This window comes from Delphinapterus leucas, chromosome 13 (genome assembly GCF_059928025.1).
Source record: "Delphinapterus leucas isolate spDelLeu-1000000601 "Yukka" chromosome 13, BTC_Dleu_Yukka2, whole genome shotgun sequence".
Classification (NCBI taxonomy): domain Eukaryota; kingdom Metazoa; phylum Chordata; class Mammalia; order Artiodactyla; family Monodontidae; genus Delphinapterus; species Delphinapterus leucas.
Window position 1 is genome coordinate 43390233 of NC_143141.1, and position 19225 is coordinate 43409457.

Below are 19225 nucleotides of genomic sequence, written 5' to 3' on the forward strand. Positions count from 1 at the left end.
TTCATGGCCAAAAGCACCACAACTCATGTCTGAACAAAGTTCATCTAATGCTAATATTTTCTCCATAAGGCCTTCTAGGAACACTTCAGCACTATGCTTAGGGGCCATTTAAAGACAGTGAAATCATCAACAAAAATGTGAAAAACGTGGCTGGCACTTAACTGATTTTGAAAAGGACACCTGTTTACAGTATGAGAGCTGAAACAAGCCAGAATGTTGCTTTTTTTTCACCCTTAGCTGAGAGATGACTCAGATCTTTCACTGCTCTATGTGTGTTTGAAAAGATCATGAAAATGCTTCAAGTACTGATTTTAGGGTTACAAATAAATTTCATCGAGTAGGAGAGTTTGCAAATGCTGAATCTGCAAATAATGAGGATCTACGGTAAATGAAACTTACAATATGTAGTATTTTGTGACTGGCTTCTTTCACTTAATGTTTTAAAGGTTCATCTATGTTGTAGCATGTATCAGTACCTCATTCTTTTTTATTACTATATTATATTTATCCATACATCAGCTGATAAACATTTGGGTTGTTTCCACTTTTGGGGTATTATGACTAATGCTTCTATGAACATTTATGTACAAATTTTTGTGTGAACATGTGTTTTCATGCTTCGTGGGGATGATACTGCTGGGTCATATCGTAACTCTGTGTTTACCCTTTTGAAGAACTGCCAAATTGTTTTCCAAAGCAACTGTACAATTTTACGTTCCCACCAGCAGTGCATGAGCGTTTCAATTTCTCTACATTTTGTCAACACTTGTTATTATCTGTCTTTTTTACTATAGCCACCCTAGTGGGTGTGAAATGGTACATCACTGTGGGTTTTATTTACATTTCCCTAATGGTTAATGATATCGAGTATCTTTTCATGTGCTTATTGGCCAGTTTTAGATCTTCCTTGGAGAAATGTCTATTCACATACATTGCCCATTTAAAAAATTAGGTTATTTGTCTTTTTATCATTGAGTTGTAAAAGTCAAAATGTCTTTTTAGGTTTTTTTGAAACAAAAATTCAATTAAGTCTCACATATTGCATTTGGTTGGTTGTGTCCCTATTCTCATCTAAACAGAACAATAATGTCCTGGACTTTTTGAAGAGTCCAGTCAATTTCTTCTAGAGTGTCCCACATTCTGGATTTGTGTTACCCCCAAATGTTGTTTAACTATTCCCTATCCTCTATACTTCCAGTTAAACTGGAAGTATGAACTGGAAGTATAAACTGGAAGTATGCATCTAAAGGTTTGATCTAAAGGTTTTGGCAAGCATAAATCATGAGCGAAGTTGTTTACCTCAGATTGTATTACATCATAAAAAAAGGAATAAAACTTTAAAAAGGGTCAGTAGACTACCAAATAGTGTAGTATATTCAGGTTTGGATGAAGCAGCTCTGAGGGTAAGTGCTCCACTCAAATGAAACTAGTTCATTGCTTGAGGCTGGGGACTGGGAAGTGCCACCTTGCCTCATAAAAATTTGCTGACAGTGGTAAAAGAGATTATAAAATTTGCTGACAACACTTTAAGATTTTTAGAAAGTTACAAAACTAAGAATGGGGGAAGACTCTGATAAAGCCTCAAACTCAGAAAATGAAACAAGTTAACAACTGACTCAATGACTTAATCTGCGATATCCTTAATCTAAGCCACTTTATACCAGATTCTTACATGGAGAGTGGATGCTGAGAGGAAGGTACAAGCAACAGGAAGCCTACTAGATAGAAAGAGCTGAATGTAGAAGGAAAAGTGAGACAACAGAACCCCAAAATTCCCACTCAAAATGGACATATCAAAAATACTACACACAAGAAGAAAAAAAAAACACAAAGGGACCAAAATAACAAAAATTAACAATAAGAATGAAAAGTCATTCAAGGAAAAACTAATTTTATATAATAGCTCATCAAAGATTCTAAATATGTTTAAAATGGTCAAAGAGATAAGCAGAACAAGAATAATATGAGATTGAATGGATTGTAAAAAGTCAAAGAGATAAATGTAGCAATAACATCTGTGAAATAAAAATTGAAAAAAAACCATGTAAATATGAAAAAAATTTCATTAGAAATCTTATACACAATGCCCACAGCCACAAGGCATCTTGTAACTATGAGGCAAAAAGAAAATTAGTTGTTGTACACTAAGGAACAGAGTAGAAATATGGAACTTGTGGAATTCTACTTCAAGTAATGGTATTCTAGGTAATCAGACCAACTCTTTCACAGAAAACAATTAGAAAAGCTAGAAAAAATATAAAATTATCTGTTTAAAGCATGAGAAGACAAGACACTGAGGAATTAGAGTCAAGATCCAGGAGTAGGAGAAAATCTAGAGAGCCCATTTTAGATGTTTCTCAAGGGAAGAGGGCCAATTCCAGAAGAGATGGCTGACAGGATGAGTTGAGTAGAGCTTTTAATAGACTCTCTGGGCTAAGGAGACAAAAACTAGAATTCAGAAGTCCCAAAAGAGGGACAAGATAAATGCCCACACTTCAGACTGGGACTTTAAACAGCCACATGCTAGGAGTAAGGGGAAAAAGGTTAACAAGAAATAGACTAGCCCTGGGAGAAACTAAAAACCACAATTTCAAGTTAGCTCAAATTTGAAATTATTAAAATGATCTTAGATTGCTAGTGGCCCAAGGTGCCTATCAAAAGTAAAACTCTCTGGAGGAAGAGACCATCCTAGGCCTCAAATCACCTTAAATTATCTATATACAATGCCCAGCTCTCACTGAAAAATAATTGAGCCTCTATGATGACAAAACTACATGTTAAAAAAAAATGAGTGACATTAGCCAATATAAAATGATCCATATGGATCCAGATAATGGAGTTATCAGGTGGAGACTTTAAACAACTATGCTATACATATTCAAGGAAAAAAAGGCAAGATTGAGATTTTCAGCAGAGAATAGAAACTATAAAGCAGGACCAAATGGAAATTCTAAAACTAAAAGAATAAAATACCTGAAACTACGAACTCAATGACTGATTCGTTTACTATCAGATTAGACACACTGAAAGAAAAATACCGGTGAACTAGAAGAGTTCAGAAGAAAATACCCAGAATGAAGCATGAGTAACAAAAGGATACATACAGAAATGAGTGTAAGATACAGAGTGTATAGTGAAATATAGAGCATATATGTAATTGGGGTCAGAGAAATGAAAAGAGGATGGGCAGAAGAGATATTTAAAGAAATAATGGTTGAGCCTTTTCTGAAATCAATGAAAGACATCAAGTCAGATTCAAGTATCTCTATGAATCCCACCAAAAATAATATAATGAAAAGTACATTGAAGCCCAACAAAGTATAACTGCTGGAAAAAAAAAAAAAAAAGAGATTCCTTTCGAAGGAGCAAGAGTAAGACAAAGATGACTGAAAATGCCAGAAAGCTGACAGACAAAAAGGAAGCCAAGAAAAATGTAGGTCCCCTGATGACAATGGTGAGTTAGCAGATCTCTAGACTTCTTGTCAACTAAACAATAAATGCCTCTATAGTTGAAAGCACAGAAAGTCAGATATTGTTACTTGGAGCAGAACTATTCCTGGTATGTTTAATAGTAGTTCCAGAAGAAGAGATGGGAAAGAATAGTGCTCAAACAATATTTAAAGATAGGATTCGTGAGAGTTTTCCTGAATTAAAGACAGATGTGAATCCTCGGATTCAACACTGTGGGTACTGAGCATGAACATTGTAGCTGCTGAGCAGGAGGAAAATATATACATGTACATATGTATATCTGAATATTTGAACCTAGATAGAGCCTAATAAAGCTGTAGAGGACCAAGGTAAGGGAAAATCTTAAAGGCTGCTAAGGAGAACATAGTCTGTAAAGGAATAAAAATTAGACTCAATAGAAAAATTTCTGTAGCTACAAAACTCTGATACCAAGCCAGAAAGGTATAATACAAAGAAAGAAAATTATAGGCCAATTAGGAACATATATGCAAAGATCTTAAAATATTAGATTTCAACATTGTATTTTTTTTAAAAAAATCAAAATTTAGCAGAGTTCATCCAGAAACGCAAGGATGATTCAACATTGGACAACTAATTGATGCAATAAACCACATTTTCATATTAAAATAAAAACACATAATTATCCCAACAGATGCAGAAAAGTTATTCATAAAATTTAATACCCCTTCATAATAAAAATCTGAGCAAGGTAGAGAGATAGAAGTTTGATAGGATATCTATCAAAAACAAAAAGCAAACATCATAATTTATAGTGAGACTTGAGAAGCATTCCAATGAAAGTCTGGAACCATACAAAGATGTTGGCAATTTATGTTGGCTTATTTGTAAATGACAGGATTGTCAACATAGGACTCAAAAGAATTTCAACCAAACCATCAGAACAAATTAAGAGTCTGACATTATGCTGGATATAATATTTATATCTTATAAACGATGGGAAAGGACTTCATGGAAACAATTATAAAACACTACTTAAAGCAAAAAAGAATGTCAAAATCTCACCAATTGCACCTTACACAATATTCATGGATGAAAAGGCTTACTTGATCTTTACATAAAAGTTCCAATAAAATATAAAGTTCTAATAAAAATCCCAATAAGTCTTTTTATAAAGGCTAAATGCAACAAAGGCAATTATGAAGAACAGCAATGTGTGGAGGATCTTGACATACCAAATACCAAAACTTATTATAAAGACAGTGTGGTGTTAGCATAAGAATAGATAAATACAGCAACAGAACATATTATAAAGTCCCCCAAAGAGAACCACACATTTAGGAAAACTTGGTGTGATATAGATGGCATTATAAAGTAGTATGGAATAAATTACTTAATAAATGGTGCTGGGATAATAAGTTATCCACATGGAAAAGAATTGAATTCTCTATTTCACACTGATTTTTGTACAACAAAGCCAGTTCCAGGTGGATTAAAGATATGAATGGGGGGCTTCCCTGGTGGCACAGTGGTTGAGAGTCCGCCTGCTGATGCAGGGGACAAAGGTTCGTGTCCTGGTCCAGGAGGATCCCACATGCCGCGGAGCGGCTGGGCCCGTGAGCCATGGCCGCTGAGCCTGTGCGTTCGGAGCCTGTGCTCCGCAGCGGGAGAGGCCACAACGGTGAGAGGGCCTGCGTACCGCAAAAAAAAAAAAAAAAAAAAGATATGAATGGGAAATGAACAGTTAAAAGAAGATATAGAGAAAAATTTTCCTGATCTGAGGTAGAAAGGGTTTCTTAACCAAGACAGAAAAAGCACAAATAAAAGATGAAAAATTTGGCTATATTAAAATTAAAATATCTGTACAACAAAAATGAACATGAGTGTAAATAAAGCAATGAGACAAGCCAAAGATTGAAAGATAAAAACAAAATAGGATCAGTACAAACAATAAAGTACTCCTACAAATTGATAAGTAAAGATAAAGCCAACATAAAAGTGGGCAAAAGATTACCAACAGAAAAAATTTCAAATCAACATTCAAAAAGATCCTCAATTTTATTACTGATCAGAGAAGTGCAAATTAAATACCATTTCACATCTATTAGATTGGTAAATACAGTACTACAAAATAACATCAAGTGTTGGAAAAAATGTAGAGAAACAGAATACCTTGCTAGTGAAAATGTAAAAATTGGTATATGACCACTTCGAGGAGCACCTTGGTGATAGTCAGTACTTGAAGATAAGCATACCCTTCCAACAAGCAACTCTCCTCCCAGAAAACCTCTTGGAAACGTGCACAGGGAGAAAGACACATGAATGTTGACTGCAGTAGCTTTAAATATTTAACAACTAATACTCTAATATCTATAACAGAACAAATAGTTTGCTTTTATATAACAGAATATCCTATGGCAGTTAAAACGAACTACAGGCATACCTCATTTTATGATGCTTTGCTTTACTGCGCTTTGCAGATCGTGTTTTTTACAAATTGAAGGCTTGTTGCAACCCTGTGTCAAGCCCATCTATCTGCACCATTGTTTGAACAGCATTTGCTCACTTAGTGTCTCTGTGTCGCATTCTGGTTAATTCTCACAATATTTCAAACTTTTTCATTACCATTATATTTGTTATGGTGATCAGTGATCTCTTATGTTACTATTCTAGTTGTTTTAGGACACCATGAACTGTGCCCCTATAAGACAGCAAACTCTCAAAATAAATGTGTGTGTTCTGACTGCTCCAGCGACCAGCCTTTCCTCCCAAGTCTCTCTCTCTTCTCGAGATTCCCTTATTCCCTAAGACTTAAGAATGTTGAAATTAGGCCAGTTAATAACCCTACAACGGCCTCTAAGTGTTCAAGTGAAAGGAAGAGTCACACGCCTCTAAATCAAAAGCTAGAAATGATTAAGCTTAGAGAGGAAGGCATGTCAAAGTCAGGATAGGCCAAAGGCTAGGCCTCTTGCACCAAACCGTTAGCCAAGCTGTGAATGCAAAGGAAAAGTTCTTGAAGGATATTAAAAGTGCTACTCCAGTGAACACGCTATTGATAAAGTGAAACAGCCTTATTGCTGACATGACGAAAGTTTTAGTGGTCTAGCTAAATCAAAGCAGCCATTAACATTCCCTTAAGCCAAATCCTAATCCAGAGCAAGGCCCTAACTCTTCTCAATTCTGTGAAGACTGAGAGGTGAGGAAGCTGCAGAAGAAAAGTCTGAAGATAGCAGAGGTTGTTTCAGGAGGTTTAAGGAAAGAAGCCATCTACATAACATAAGAGTGCAAGGTAAAGCTGCAAGTGCTGGTGTAGAAGCTCCAGCAAGTTATCTAGAAGATCTAGCTAAGATAATTAATGAAGGTGGCTATGCTAAACAACAGATTTTCAACGCGGACAAAATAGCCTTCTATGGGAAGAAGATGCCATCTAGGGCTTTCATGGCTAGAGGGAAGGCAATACCAGGCTTCAAAGCCTCAAAGGACAAGCTGACTCTCTTGTTAGGGGCTAATGCAGCTGGAACTTGAAGATGAAGCCAATGCTCATTTACCATTCTGAAAATCCTAAGGCCCTTAAGAATTATGCTAAATCTACTCTGCCTGTGCTCTATCAGTGGAACAACAAAGCCTGCATGACAGCACATCTGTTTACAATATGGTTTACTAAATATTTTAAGCCCACTGTTGAGACCTAGTGCTCAGAAGAAAAGATTCCTTTCAAAATATTACTGCTCACTGATAATGCAACTGGTCACCCAAGAGCTGATGGAGGTGTACAATGAGATTAATGTTGTTTTCATGTCTGCTAGCACAATATCCATTCTGTAGCCCATGGATCAAGGAGTCATTTCGACTTTTAAGTCTTATTATCTAAGAAATAAATTTCATAAGGCTATAGCTGCCATAGATAGTGATTTCGCTGATGGACTTGGGCAAAGTAAATTGAAACCCTTTCTAAAAGGATTCACCATTTTAGATGCCATTAAGAACATCTGTGATACATGGGATGAGTTCAAAATATCAACTTTAACAGGAGTTTGGAAGAAGTTGATTCCAACCCTCATGGATGACTTTAAAGGGGTTCAAGACTTCCGTGAAGCAAGTAACTACAGATGTGGTGGAAATAGCAAGAGAACTAAAAATAAAAGTGAAGCCTAAAGATGTAACTGAATTGCTGTAATCTCATGATAAGACTTTAACAGATGAGGAGCTGCTTCTTATGGGTAAGCAAAGAAAGTGGTTTCTTGAGATGGCATCCACTCCTGGTGAAGAAGATATGAAGATTGTTGAAATGACAACAAGGGATTTAGACTACTATGTAAATTTAGTTGATAAAGCAGCATCAGGGTTTGAGAAGATCTACTCCAATTTTGAAAGAAGTTCTACTGTGGGTAAAATGCTATCAAACAGTACTGCATGCTACAGAGAAATGTTCGAGAAAGGAAGACTCAACCAATGTGGCAAACTTCATTGTTGTCTTATTTAAAGAAACTGCCACAACCACCCCAGCCTTCAGCAACCACCTCCAATGAATCAACATCGAGGCAAGACTCTCCACCAACAAAAAGATTACAACTGGCTGAAGGCTCAGACGATGGTCATAATTTTTTTAGCAATGAAGTATCTTTAAGGTTATATACATTGTTTCTTTAGACATAATGCTATTGCACACTTAATAGACTACAGTAGAGTGTAAACATAACTTTTATATGCACTGGGAAACCAAAAAAACTCATGTGACTCGCTTTATTGCGATATTCATTCACTTTATTGCGATATTTGATTTACTGCGGTGGTCTGAATCCAACCTGCAATACCTCCCAAGTATACCTGTACAGTTACAAGAATGAACAAGATAAATCTCAAAATAAATAATACTTAGTGGAAAAACACTTTGCAAATGATACATACAGTTCGAATATATTTAAAGTCAAAAATATACTGAATAATAATACATACATATATACATATGTAATGTACATACAAAGCTAAATACTGAAGTATAAAAACCAAATAGGGACAGTAGTTACCGTAGGAAAGAAGAATGGGAGGGTTTAACTGTTGCTCTAATTTTTATTTTTTAAAAAATCTGAGGCGAATCTGGTAAAATGTTAATATTTCTTAAAGCTGGGAGCTAATACACAGGTATTCATCATCTTACTCTCTACCAGTCTCTAGGTGTTTAAAATACTTCACATTTTCTTAAAAAGTGGGAAAATGGTTAATCTTACATAAACAGAACTTTAACAGATGCAAAAATAAAACGTCTCTCTTCTAAAGAGCAGTCCAAATTTTTAAAGAAGGTCAAACCACTCATAAAAAAAGGTACCAGATGCTACCTTTATATTAGCAAAAAATGCTAATCTGCCTGCTAATGCAGGGGCCACGGGTTTGAGCCCTGGTCTGGGAAGATCCCACATGCTGAGGATCAACTAAGCCCGTGCGCCACAACTACTGAGCCTGTGCTCTAGAGCCCGCGAGCCACAACTACTGAAGCCCATGTGCCTCGAGCCCATGCTCCGCAACAAGAGAAGCCACTTCCATGAGAAGCCCACCCACCGCAACGAAGAGTAACCCCTGCTCGCTGCCAACTAGAGAAAGCCTGTGCGCAGCAACGAAGACCCAACGCAGCCAAAAATAAATAAAATAAATTTATTTTTTAAAAAGTAGCATAAAGTGTCATCCCAAGTTAATAGCATAATTAAAGCTTACTACTTATGTACCTTCATTATTAAATAAAGTAGCAATTGTGTTCAAACACCTTAAAAAAACATTACAAGATTTTAGAACATAGCAGAAATACATTCCAGTATGTTGGGGATTTCTATGTAAGTAAACCTACCACAGTAGGCAATGTGACATTCGAGTCTCACCATCTGAACTAAGATGCCCAGATCCACAGACTTAGAGAACAGAACTTATGATTACAAGGGCGGAAGGGATAGATTGGGAGTTTGGGATTGACAATGTACACACTGTTATATTTAAAATAGATAACCAACAAGGACCTACTGTATAGTACAGGGAACACTGCTTACTATTCTGTAATAACCTAAATGGAAAAGAATTTGAAAAAGAATAGATACATGTATGTGTATAACTGAATCACTTTGCTGTACACCTGAAACTAACACATTATTAACCAACTCTGCTCCAATATAAAAAATTAAAAAAAAAGATGTCCAGATCCACCCAACACAAAACACGTTCTTCCTGGCAACAAGAACCCATTCTCTATGTGAAATTCTTCTCTTTTATTCTATTTTAGCCTTTTTTGAGTTGCAGATCCATTTAACACTGATTAAAACCAAACAAAAAACCACAGGCCTTAGAAAAAAATCACACACTATCTAGCACACAAAGGCCACTCGTAGGCCTCAGTTTTTAACTCCCGCTTGTTGCTTTTCCAACTTTATCCGAAACATTGCTGAGTTATGCTGGAAAAAAACGCAAACTGTACAGGCTTGAGTTCCAGCTGTGTAAAAGTGACCTTCTGGGCTTTCACCAACTTGTCGAGAGATGGTTAAAAGCTTTCGAGAGACTTTGCTCCCTGACGACCCGGGGCCGGGCAAATGCCTCTCTCACCTGCTACGGACCGAAAGTCTTAACTCTTTAAGGTGGGGATGGCGGGGGGAAGAGAGTCGTGCAGTTCAGTCAGGGTGTCCCCCAAACAGAAGGGACAGGTGGTACCTGACCCTTTCTTCCAAGCACCGGCACTCAGACAGGAGCCCAGGACTATCGCTACCCGCCCCCCCCCCCCCGGAAACGTCGCTGCCGAGAGCCGCCGAGTCAGAAACAGCTGTCTGACACCGAAATTCCCCTTGCAGGCGCCCCGGCGGCACTTCGACCTCCCTTAAGACTAGGAGTGTGGGTGGGGGCTGGTTGAGAGGGGGAGGGGATACTTCACACCCAACAACGGCCTCAACCGCCTCCTGCCAAGTCCCCGCTAAGGCCCACAAAACTCGCGGCCTGAAAAATCGCACACTCACTGGAAAGTGGTGCCGGGTCCTGACCCCGGCCCGGCCCCCGGAATCCGGCGGGTCTCCCAGGGTTTCGGGGGAGGCGGCGGCTGGGACGCCATCTCCGCCTCCTCTCAGATCCCGCTCTGCGCTGGGACTCTCCAGGCCCGAGGACACCAGCCGCTTAAGCGCCAGGCACAATATGCAGAGTGCAGAGCCCTCCACCCGGCCCTCCCCTGCAGTCAGGATGTGGTTTGTGGTGCTTTGGTATTACAGCCTAGGAGGATGCCACTAACCTATGGGAAGAAACGCTTTCTTTTTATTTGCCTTGGAAAGAACTTCCATTCTAAACAGAGGGTAAGAGCTCATCGATATTTCTGGTGGCGGCTATAATGTCCTAGACGTCAGAGTCCCAAGGAGGCTTCCCTGGGACACGTCCTGCACCCGGCCGGGAGTACTGACCCACACACCACTCCTCCACCCGCGGGGCAGGCAGGGTGCGTGGCGGCCGGCCAGGTATCTTGACTGGTTTCCCTGCAAACAAGCAGGGGAGAATTCACTCAGTCCTCGCGTGAGGGAGCTGGTACTTTTTGTTCTATAGCTCTCGTTTCCTCGGGGAACAGAATTGCTAGACGCAATAGGTGCGTTGTCTTTAGTCTTCCCCGTTCCCTCTGAGGGCTGGAAGGGGTTAAATCTCTAGCTCCGGCGCCGTGGGAGAAGGTGAGGCAAGGGAGGTCTGAGGAGAGGGGGTGAGGACTGCATGCCGGAGAGGTGTGGATGGAGGGGATCGTTTCCTTCCTGTGGGAGAGGCTTTGTTAGGAAGGAGGGGTGAGTGGGAAGTGTTTGGGGACCTGACTGAAGGTGAGAAGGTCTTCCTTGGTTGGCCAAAGGAAAGACTGGAGGTTAGACCTAGGGTTGAACTTTCCAGAAATCTAGAGTAGATTCCACTCCTGAGTGTATCGGTAGCGCGATGAAGTTACGAGCGCCTTTCTTTAAAAATCCACACCCCACCCCCACCCCACAAGACGAATGACACTCTTCTGTATGAAAATGAGTTTTAAAAGATCCCGGGATGTGAGACTCAGCCTGGTTTTTTTGCCTGCTCCTGGCCTGTTTGTAATAAATAGTTTCTGTAATCGTCCAAGAAGTAAAAAGAAAAACCATCTTCTCTAGTAAACCAGAGACGGGGCTAGTTACCATTGATTTGTGGAGCAGGGACTGGATCGCCGTAGGATCCTGACACCTGGGAAGAGATTCTGTTGCAATGAAAAGTTCCAGTTCTTTGGGTAAAGTAAACACGTAAACGAAAAACAAACATCGTAAAGGCAACCGACAATGCAAACCTTACAGTACGGGATGCATTTCTCAGGGCTTGGTTTCAAAGATAATAAATCTAATATGGAACAACTGATTTCTGATGTCTTATGAAATCCTGGCATTTCAGCGCTGTACATCAAGATGAAACAACCAAATTTAAGAACATATTTTTTCCTAATGTAAACGCGCTTGGGAAGTCGCTAGATTGTTGCTAGGTGAAAGTGATCTTGAGAAATTTGTAATGCCATTCGATTACTAACATAATTACGGAAGAGGGTTTTGTTTTGCTCTTTTAAGACCTCTTCAAATTACTCAAGACAGGAGATTTCCTAATTCTGAACGGGTTTGGAAACTTTAGAGCCAAGAGAGTATAATGTGTCATTTATTGACTAGCGTGATACCTTTGTTCTAGTGAACCTACTGGAGAAACAAACATTGTCTTTAAGCCAACGGGGGGAAAAAGCATACATTTTAATACAACTATTTAACTTAAGTCTCCTGGGAAATCTTTGATACAAAGTGCCCATCTTAAGCACTCAGTCCTGGATTTATTTATTGGACAGGAGGGTTTATTGGTTTCTCTTTCTGAGTTAAAGGTTAATTCTCAATTAAATGAAATCCTTGGCTTTAGCTAATGGAAAGGCGGAGAAAAAAAGGACGAAATAGAAACAGTTTCTCTGTGAGGGGAATGCAGTTGGGATACACTTTAAATGCTGATAATCAGCTCCTCAAAGAATCCCAACCCCTTATCAGCATCAAAGTATTAGATTAAATGAGCTGGGGGAAGGGATTCAGATCGTTTGTAAATAACAATGATCACACAGAGCTTCATTATGCAGAGGTTGTTCTTTACATATTCTGTACTTTCTGGAGCTCAAATTTACTTAGGCAATCCTAAATCAGTGTTTCCCAATCTGGGTGTCTGAAAGTTCTCACTGGTGTGTCCAGAGAAGCTTGGTTTTCTTCCCTTCCCCTCCCTGACAACTCACATATTCTGGTACCTGAATTAGAACCCAGCCACAGGCAATCTGGTTTTTGTAGTCCTGCTTGCTGACCTTATTTTTATGGTGAAGAGTTCCATAGTACTATCTGTTTTCTGTCAAGGATCTATTCTTGATAAGTGGCCACAAACATTTAGAAACTTGAAAGTAAGTAGTGGGTTTTAAAGGGTTAGAAAACACAAACTAATTCTAAGAGTCACATCTTTATAGTAAGCAGTTGGTAAGAGCTTCACCCTCCACAAATACTAAGTTCATTTGAATTATGAAAATGAACAAATTAAAGGTGCCACAATCTTTTATCTCTATGACCTCAGTACCATAACCACGAAATCATAGTTTTATAAAATATCACTAGTTCCTCATTTTAAAGTAATGTGAGCTGATTCATTAATCAGAAGACCTTTTTTTTCCCTCCAAACAGAATGACTACGAAATTTAATTTTCATTACCCCACTCCTTCCTGGCAACAAGAACCCATTCTCTATGTCGTATTTACTTCCAAGTGAGTTTGTTCAAATTGCAAAAAAGTGGCAACTTGTTTTAGATAATAATTACTCTAAAATATTTTGCACTTTATTTGTTTTTGTTGGAGTTTTTACTTGTGTATGAAAGGAAGATTTTTCTCATTTTGGTAATAGTTGGCTTTTACTTAGTTATTATTTCATCAAAGTAAAATTGATATTTTTGAATCTGATCAGTTTGCTTTGAATACTTGACTGCTTAACTATCATTAAGGGCAGTCAAGTATTACATAACGTAGACTGATCTGATTATTTTTTCTAGCAAACTCATTTCTTATTTCTAACAGGAAAGTTTATTGAATTTACAACTCTGTGTTCTCAAACAATACTGAATGGTACAAAATAAAAAGCAAAATTACACTCTGTATTCTTGTTTTCCTTACCCTCCTTAGAGACAGCCATTTTTTATTAGTTTTTATTTCTTTTGATTGATTTAGTTATGTTGATGCACTTTATCATAATCCAGAATGTTAAAGTCCTTGACAATTAGAAACTTTTACCTGATCCATCTAATAAATTGCCTTCAAGTTTTTGTTTCAATATGGATATAATGAAAGGGACATTATTGGAGAATACCAAATAGTGATTTTCAAATATAAATGTTTTATCTTTAAAGATTTTTATCCTTAAAGGTGACCATATATTTGTCTGTGAAAGTAAAACACAAAAGGTGCTCATTAGTTTTACTTTTTCTTTTTTTCTAGTTGTAGTTATTTAATATGTTTCCACTGACTGTGGAAAACAAGCATGTGGCCCAGTTGTTGCTCAGTACTGGTACCTGTCCAAGATGTATCTTCAGATTCTGTGGTGTGGATTTTCATGCACCATACAAACTTCCCTACAAGGTAAGGGTATTTTCTTTCTTTCTCTCTTCCTTCCTTCCTTTTTTTTTAAGTTAAGAAAAGGTTTTAAATCAATACCTGTGTATTTGAGGGCAAGTATCTGTTCATAACTCTTCATTAAATTTTTTAAAAAACTATAATAAAATAGTTACCGATAATGGTAATTTTGGAATTGCCATTACCATATAAAATGTAAGTTCCTTCTTAAGTGATTATATTTAACATTTAATGTAGTGAGATCTTTGTGAAGCAATTCACTGGTGCATTTAATGTTTGCATAGATCTTTCCTAAAGAATATCTAGACAGAATATCACAAAATAGTGCATCTCACCAGATATTAGTAAAATGTAATGGGGGAGTGGAAGCATGGTGGGTTTGGTTGCCTTTTTTCTTTTTCTGTTTTCTGTATTACCACTTGTATTTACAAATAGGTGTTTGCAACTCTCTAGAAGTAAATGCTTATTATCACTTACCACTATTAATAGCAAAAGTAATATACTGAGGTCTTTGACATTTATGGTAATATACAGAGAGCTTTGACATTTAATAGAATATTTCATATAAAATATATAACATTTTGTGAAATATATTTTATTCTAACAGTGATGTTCTTTTCAGAGGCAGATAGTAATTATATACATATGTGTAAATATGTACTTATAAACAGTACGAATACACCACACATGCACACACACACGCGCACACACACACACACACACGCACACACACACACACACACATTCAGCTTCCTATAATTTAAAAAAATTGCCCAGGAGTTAGCAATGGCAGTCATTTCTCCTATGTATTAGTTTCTATTATTTTGGAAATAATTATATCCAATATTCATATAGCATTATTATATGTCAAGCTCTCATATAATCCTCACAATAACCTAATAGGTAAGTACATACTATGATTGTCTCTATTTTCAGATGAAGAAACTGAGGCACAGAGAGGTTAAGCAACCTGCCCAAAGTTACACAGCTATTAAGTGAGCAAGCTAGGATATGAACTGTCTGTCTGAATCCAAAGCCTAGAATTTGGAGCTAGAAGACATGGATTTGAATCCCAGTTTCACCACTTTCCAGCTTCAGTTTTCTTCTCTGTAAATGGGCGTGATGATAACATCCACCTCACAGGATTTTAAGGGACAATATCTAATAAAGTATGTGAAAACACTTTGAAAACTGGAAATGGTACATATGCTATGATGATTAATATATACATCTATATTTCTTTATACGCATAATGACTATGAAGTGATAAGATTGAGTTTGTGTAACTTGCCTTACAATTTTTTTCAGACACATTTATAATCTATTATTTTATACATATGTTGTAAGTTTTAAAATATATATTATAGAAAGACACTTGGTGTTACCAACTTTTGTATCATTTTATGTAAATAAACATGAAAATATCTGAGGACTTTTCTGGGTAAATATATTTTAATATTTTCTATCGTGTGATATATGTACACATGCATGTATCTGTACGATGTTATATTGACATTATAGGTCTTAGGTAATAATAAACATATCTGTGTGGGCCATAATATGCCTGTATGTGTATATGTGTATGTATTTCTCTGTTAAAGATTTAATAGGAGAGCTCATGTCTTAATAAAATGAATTAAATTTGTTTGAGTGAAAGATTTTTCCCTTTAGAGTCAGTAAATTGTAATATGAGTGAATTTCAAAAGGATATTTATTCAACAACTGAATAATAAAACCTGCCCAATTTAGACAAAACAGAAGAAAAGTCCTCTGAGTATTTAGATGAGTGGAATGTCTGAAATATGATAGTGGTTTGAAAGGAATGCCACTTTTTACATTCCAATACAAAGAGTGACAGAAATTAGGCAAACCAGAATGTAGTAGAGGGCTTTTTTCAATTAGCCTGTAAATGGTTTGTAATTATGATGCCAAATTTCAGCATTGCCAGCATCTGTTTGCCTTTGTTTAGTAAATTGACTAGAAATTATTTTTACTTAATAGACTTCTAATCTATGTAATTTTTCATATTTCATATTAAATATTGTACATATGAAGTTTTAGTGGTTGTGAGATTATTAAATAACCTAGCATAGATGGAAATTCAGTTTGCATTTCTATTTGCTAATAATTAGAATTGAAGTTGGGTTTTTTTGTTTTTGTTTGTTTGTTTTGCTGAAATTAGCAAGTCAATGACCCTCACAACAGAACTACAGGCCAAATTAATAAATTTGTTAATGGAGCCTTTCCATCTCAGATTTAGGATTTTAGCTTCACTGATGTATGAAACTCTTTTGAAAAAATATTCACACATATATTATAGGAATTAGGCATTCTCTTTTAAATTCTCCTGAAAGCCAATGCTGACTAATAAAACTAACTGCTCCAGAACTGATATAAGTCAGCATTGTATAAGTCTGTGATATATCATAATTTTCACACTTCATCTTACCCTTAAGGACATTGTTAAAGGGTCATTACTTTTTTTTTTTTTTAATTAACTTTCCAGGAGTTGCTCAATGAACTGCAAAAATTTCTGGAAACTGAAAAAGATGAATTAATTTCAGAAGTTCCAAACCCACCTCCCAAGAAAATTCGACTACAAGAACTAGAAGATGGGATTGATGGGATGGATAATCTGAGTCAAAATGGAGAGGGAAAGATCTTGATTATTGAAGATGGAAGCATTGCTTCCAAGAACTCAAATTTAAATGTATGCAATGTATGCCTAGGAATTCTTCAAGATTTCTGTGAAAAAGAGTTCATTAAAAAGGTAAACTGTTTTTTTATTAATGTGCGATTCGTAAAGATTTTCAGTTCTAAGGCCTAGAATTCTTGTATCCAAAGGAACAATGCCATTCGTTTCAACTTGTTTCACACAAATGGATCATTAGAACGTTTTCTTAATTTTTTTTTAAAAAAGCCTACTATTCTCAAATTACCTTTTTATCAACATGTCTGAAAATTAATGAAATATGTATCCATGTATTTCAGTTATGAGTGCTGTTCAATTGAACAAAAATGTAGCAGTTTTCCCTTTGCTGTTTAACATAGCTAAGGAGTTAGAGAAAAGTTCTTCTTTAGTCATACCTTTTAGTGTCTAGAAAAGACTAGTGTTACAGCCTTGAGGAAGGTACATGATTGAAGGTGGGATTGCTTTTTGTTTCCAGGTATCAAGAGTGCCTATTTGGCTTTATTTTGTTTAAGATCTTTTCTGAATTACTAGGTGACTTAATAGAAAAGTATTTTGACATTCAACAGGTTGTTCTGCAGGTGAGTCCTGGCTCTTTTGGCACCTTGTGATATCAGTCCTCAGGGTCATAGTTGGCAAATATTTGATTTCAGGATGTTTGTGAGAGTTCCTACTCAAAGGTAAAAGTTTAGAAGTTTTGCAGTGTCATCTCCTGGACCAAAAATTCATGTTATGAAGATTAGTGTAAAAATTTGAGCAATTCCTGGGAATTTATATAATACTTTTTTATGTAATAAAAAATACTTTTTATGTAATACTTTTTTAGGTGTGCCAAAAGGTTGAGGCCTCTGGGTTTGAATTCACCAACTTGGTATTGTCAATCTCCTTCCCACCACAGCTATCTGTAAGAGAGGTAAGGTCATTTACATACATAAAACTGTATGTGAAGTACACAATAGAAATTTCTAAAAATATAGGAAAGTATAAATATTCCTTCCCATATTATATTTTCACATTTTATGAATTTATTGAATGACTGAAAGCATTACATTATTATAGTTGCTTAATGATGTTGAGTGAATGGATGAGAAAAGGAATTATTGGTTCAAGTTAGTTTATTCATCACAGTACTGCCATCTTTTTAAAAGGTCCTAATTCAGTAGCAACATTCGTTGAGCGGCATGTTGGTCAGAGAAAGATATTTGACCAGGACTTCAGAGATCTTTTGGGGCAGATGTATATGTTTTATAATGGTCCTAGGATAAGATCATTTTAATTTTGATGAGCCTTCTCTTTTCCAGAGTAAAATATAAAAAGACGGCACCTCTTTTAGTCAATGGAAAAAGGGAGAGAAATAGCCTCATATTTATTTTAACTTTTTTCTTTTGGTAAGTGAAAAAAATAATAGTAGTCATTATTGTAATGTTCCTGTGTGTAGAAACTGATGTGAAAACACAAAACTATCTTTGTTAATACTGTTAAATGTAGTATAGAGAGAATGGCCTCTGTAACCTCAAATTATAATGAGCTGTAAACACATCTATTTATATGTATGAGGTATATTTTCCCTAAGAATCCCAAAGCATCACCTTACATCTTATACCATCATTTTCTTTGATTGAATATATTTATTAGTCCCTAAAAGGCTAAAGATTGACTTAAGACTTGTTGAGGCTGGATAAATGATAGAGAAGAGCTGGGAAGTGAAAAAGAGTAGAGTGATTTTAAGTAGTATCTCTGTTGATGACAAGATAATGGAGCAAATGGAAGAGTAAAGGCAGTGATAATGATAATACTGAGGTTTATAAACACTTAAAGTCATTTTCTAGTCAATCATCAGTGCATTTCTCACAGATAGGTCATCTCCAGGGTCCAATTTTGGTGGAGAAAAACAGACTTCCAAAAGCTAAGTGACTCACAAAAGCTTTCAGTGTTTGAGTAACAAAAATAGGAAAAGAAATATATTTTCTAAGTGTGGTTATATATCTTACTACCAATCTTCATCTCAAAGTTTATATTTTTACGTTAAAATTTGTATTGTCCATTTTTACCACATGTGATGATTTTAACAATATTAACTTAATATTTGTTAAATGCTTATGAAGTATTTATATTCCATATTAGAAATAGAAGATGCTGTTTTAAAAAATAGAATTATTCTGCATAAACTCTTCTTGCTTTTATTTATTTATTTTTGGCTGCGTTGGGTCTTCATTGCTGCATGAGGGCTTTCTCTAGTTGCGGCGAGCGGGGGCTACTCTTCGTTGCGGTGCGTGGGCTTCTCATTGCGGTGGCTTCTTTTGTTGTGGAGCACAGGCTCTAGGCACGCAGGCTTCAGTAGTTGTGGCTCGCAGGCTCTAGAGCGTGGGCTCAGTAGTTGTGGCTCATGGGCTTAGTTGTTCCACGGCATGTGGGATCTTCCTGGACCAGGGCTCGAACCCATGTACCCTGCATTGGCAGGCAGATTCTTAAC

General features: G+C 36.7%; 2 protein-coding genes across 9 annotated transcripts in view; one reads left to right on the forward strand and one right to left on the reverse strand.

Moving 5' to 3' along the window:
- The window catches only part of PEX13 (peroxisomal biogenesis factor 13), a 35452-nt gene extending 24902 nt beyond the window's left edge, over window positions 1–10550 (reverse strand). The window contains exon 1 of one of the 2 annotated variants that reach the window (XM_089923143.1): window positions 10416–10550. In XM_089923143.1, the coding sequence (XP_089779269.1) occupies window positions 10416–10507 (92 nt within the window). In that variant the 5' untranslated portion in view covers window positions 10508–10550. The remainder of the gene's footprint in view (window positions 1–10415) is intronic. The other variant, XM_022597200.3, reaches the window with a different exon arrangement.
- The window catches only part of PUS10 (pseudouridine synthase 10), a 94072-nt gene continuing 85261 nt past the window's right edge, over window positions 10415–19225 (forward strand). For 3 of the 7 annotated variants that reach the window (XR_002647864.3, XM_022597194.2, XM_089923142.1), the window contains exons 1-4: window positions 11050–11105; window positions 13929–14069; window positions 16570–16833; window positions 17579–17665. Coding sequence is in view for 6 of the 7 variants with exons in the window: in XM_022597194.2 (XP_022452902.2) it covers window positions 13944–14069; window positions 16570–16833; window positions 17579–17665 (477 nt within the window). In the remaining variant the exon portion in view is untranslated. The other 4 variants (XM_022597196.3, XM_022597195.2, XM_022597197.2 and 1 more) reach the window with 4 other exon arrangements.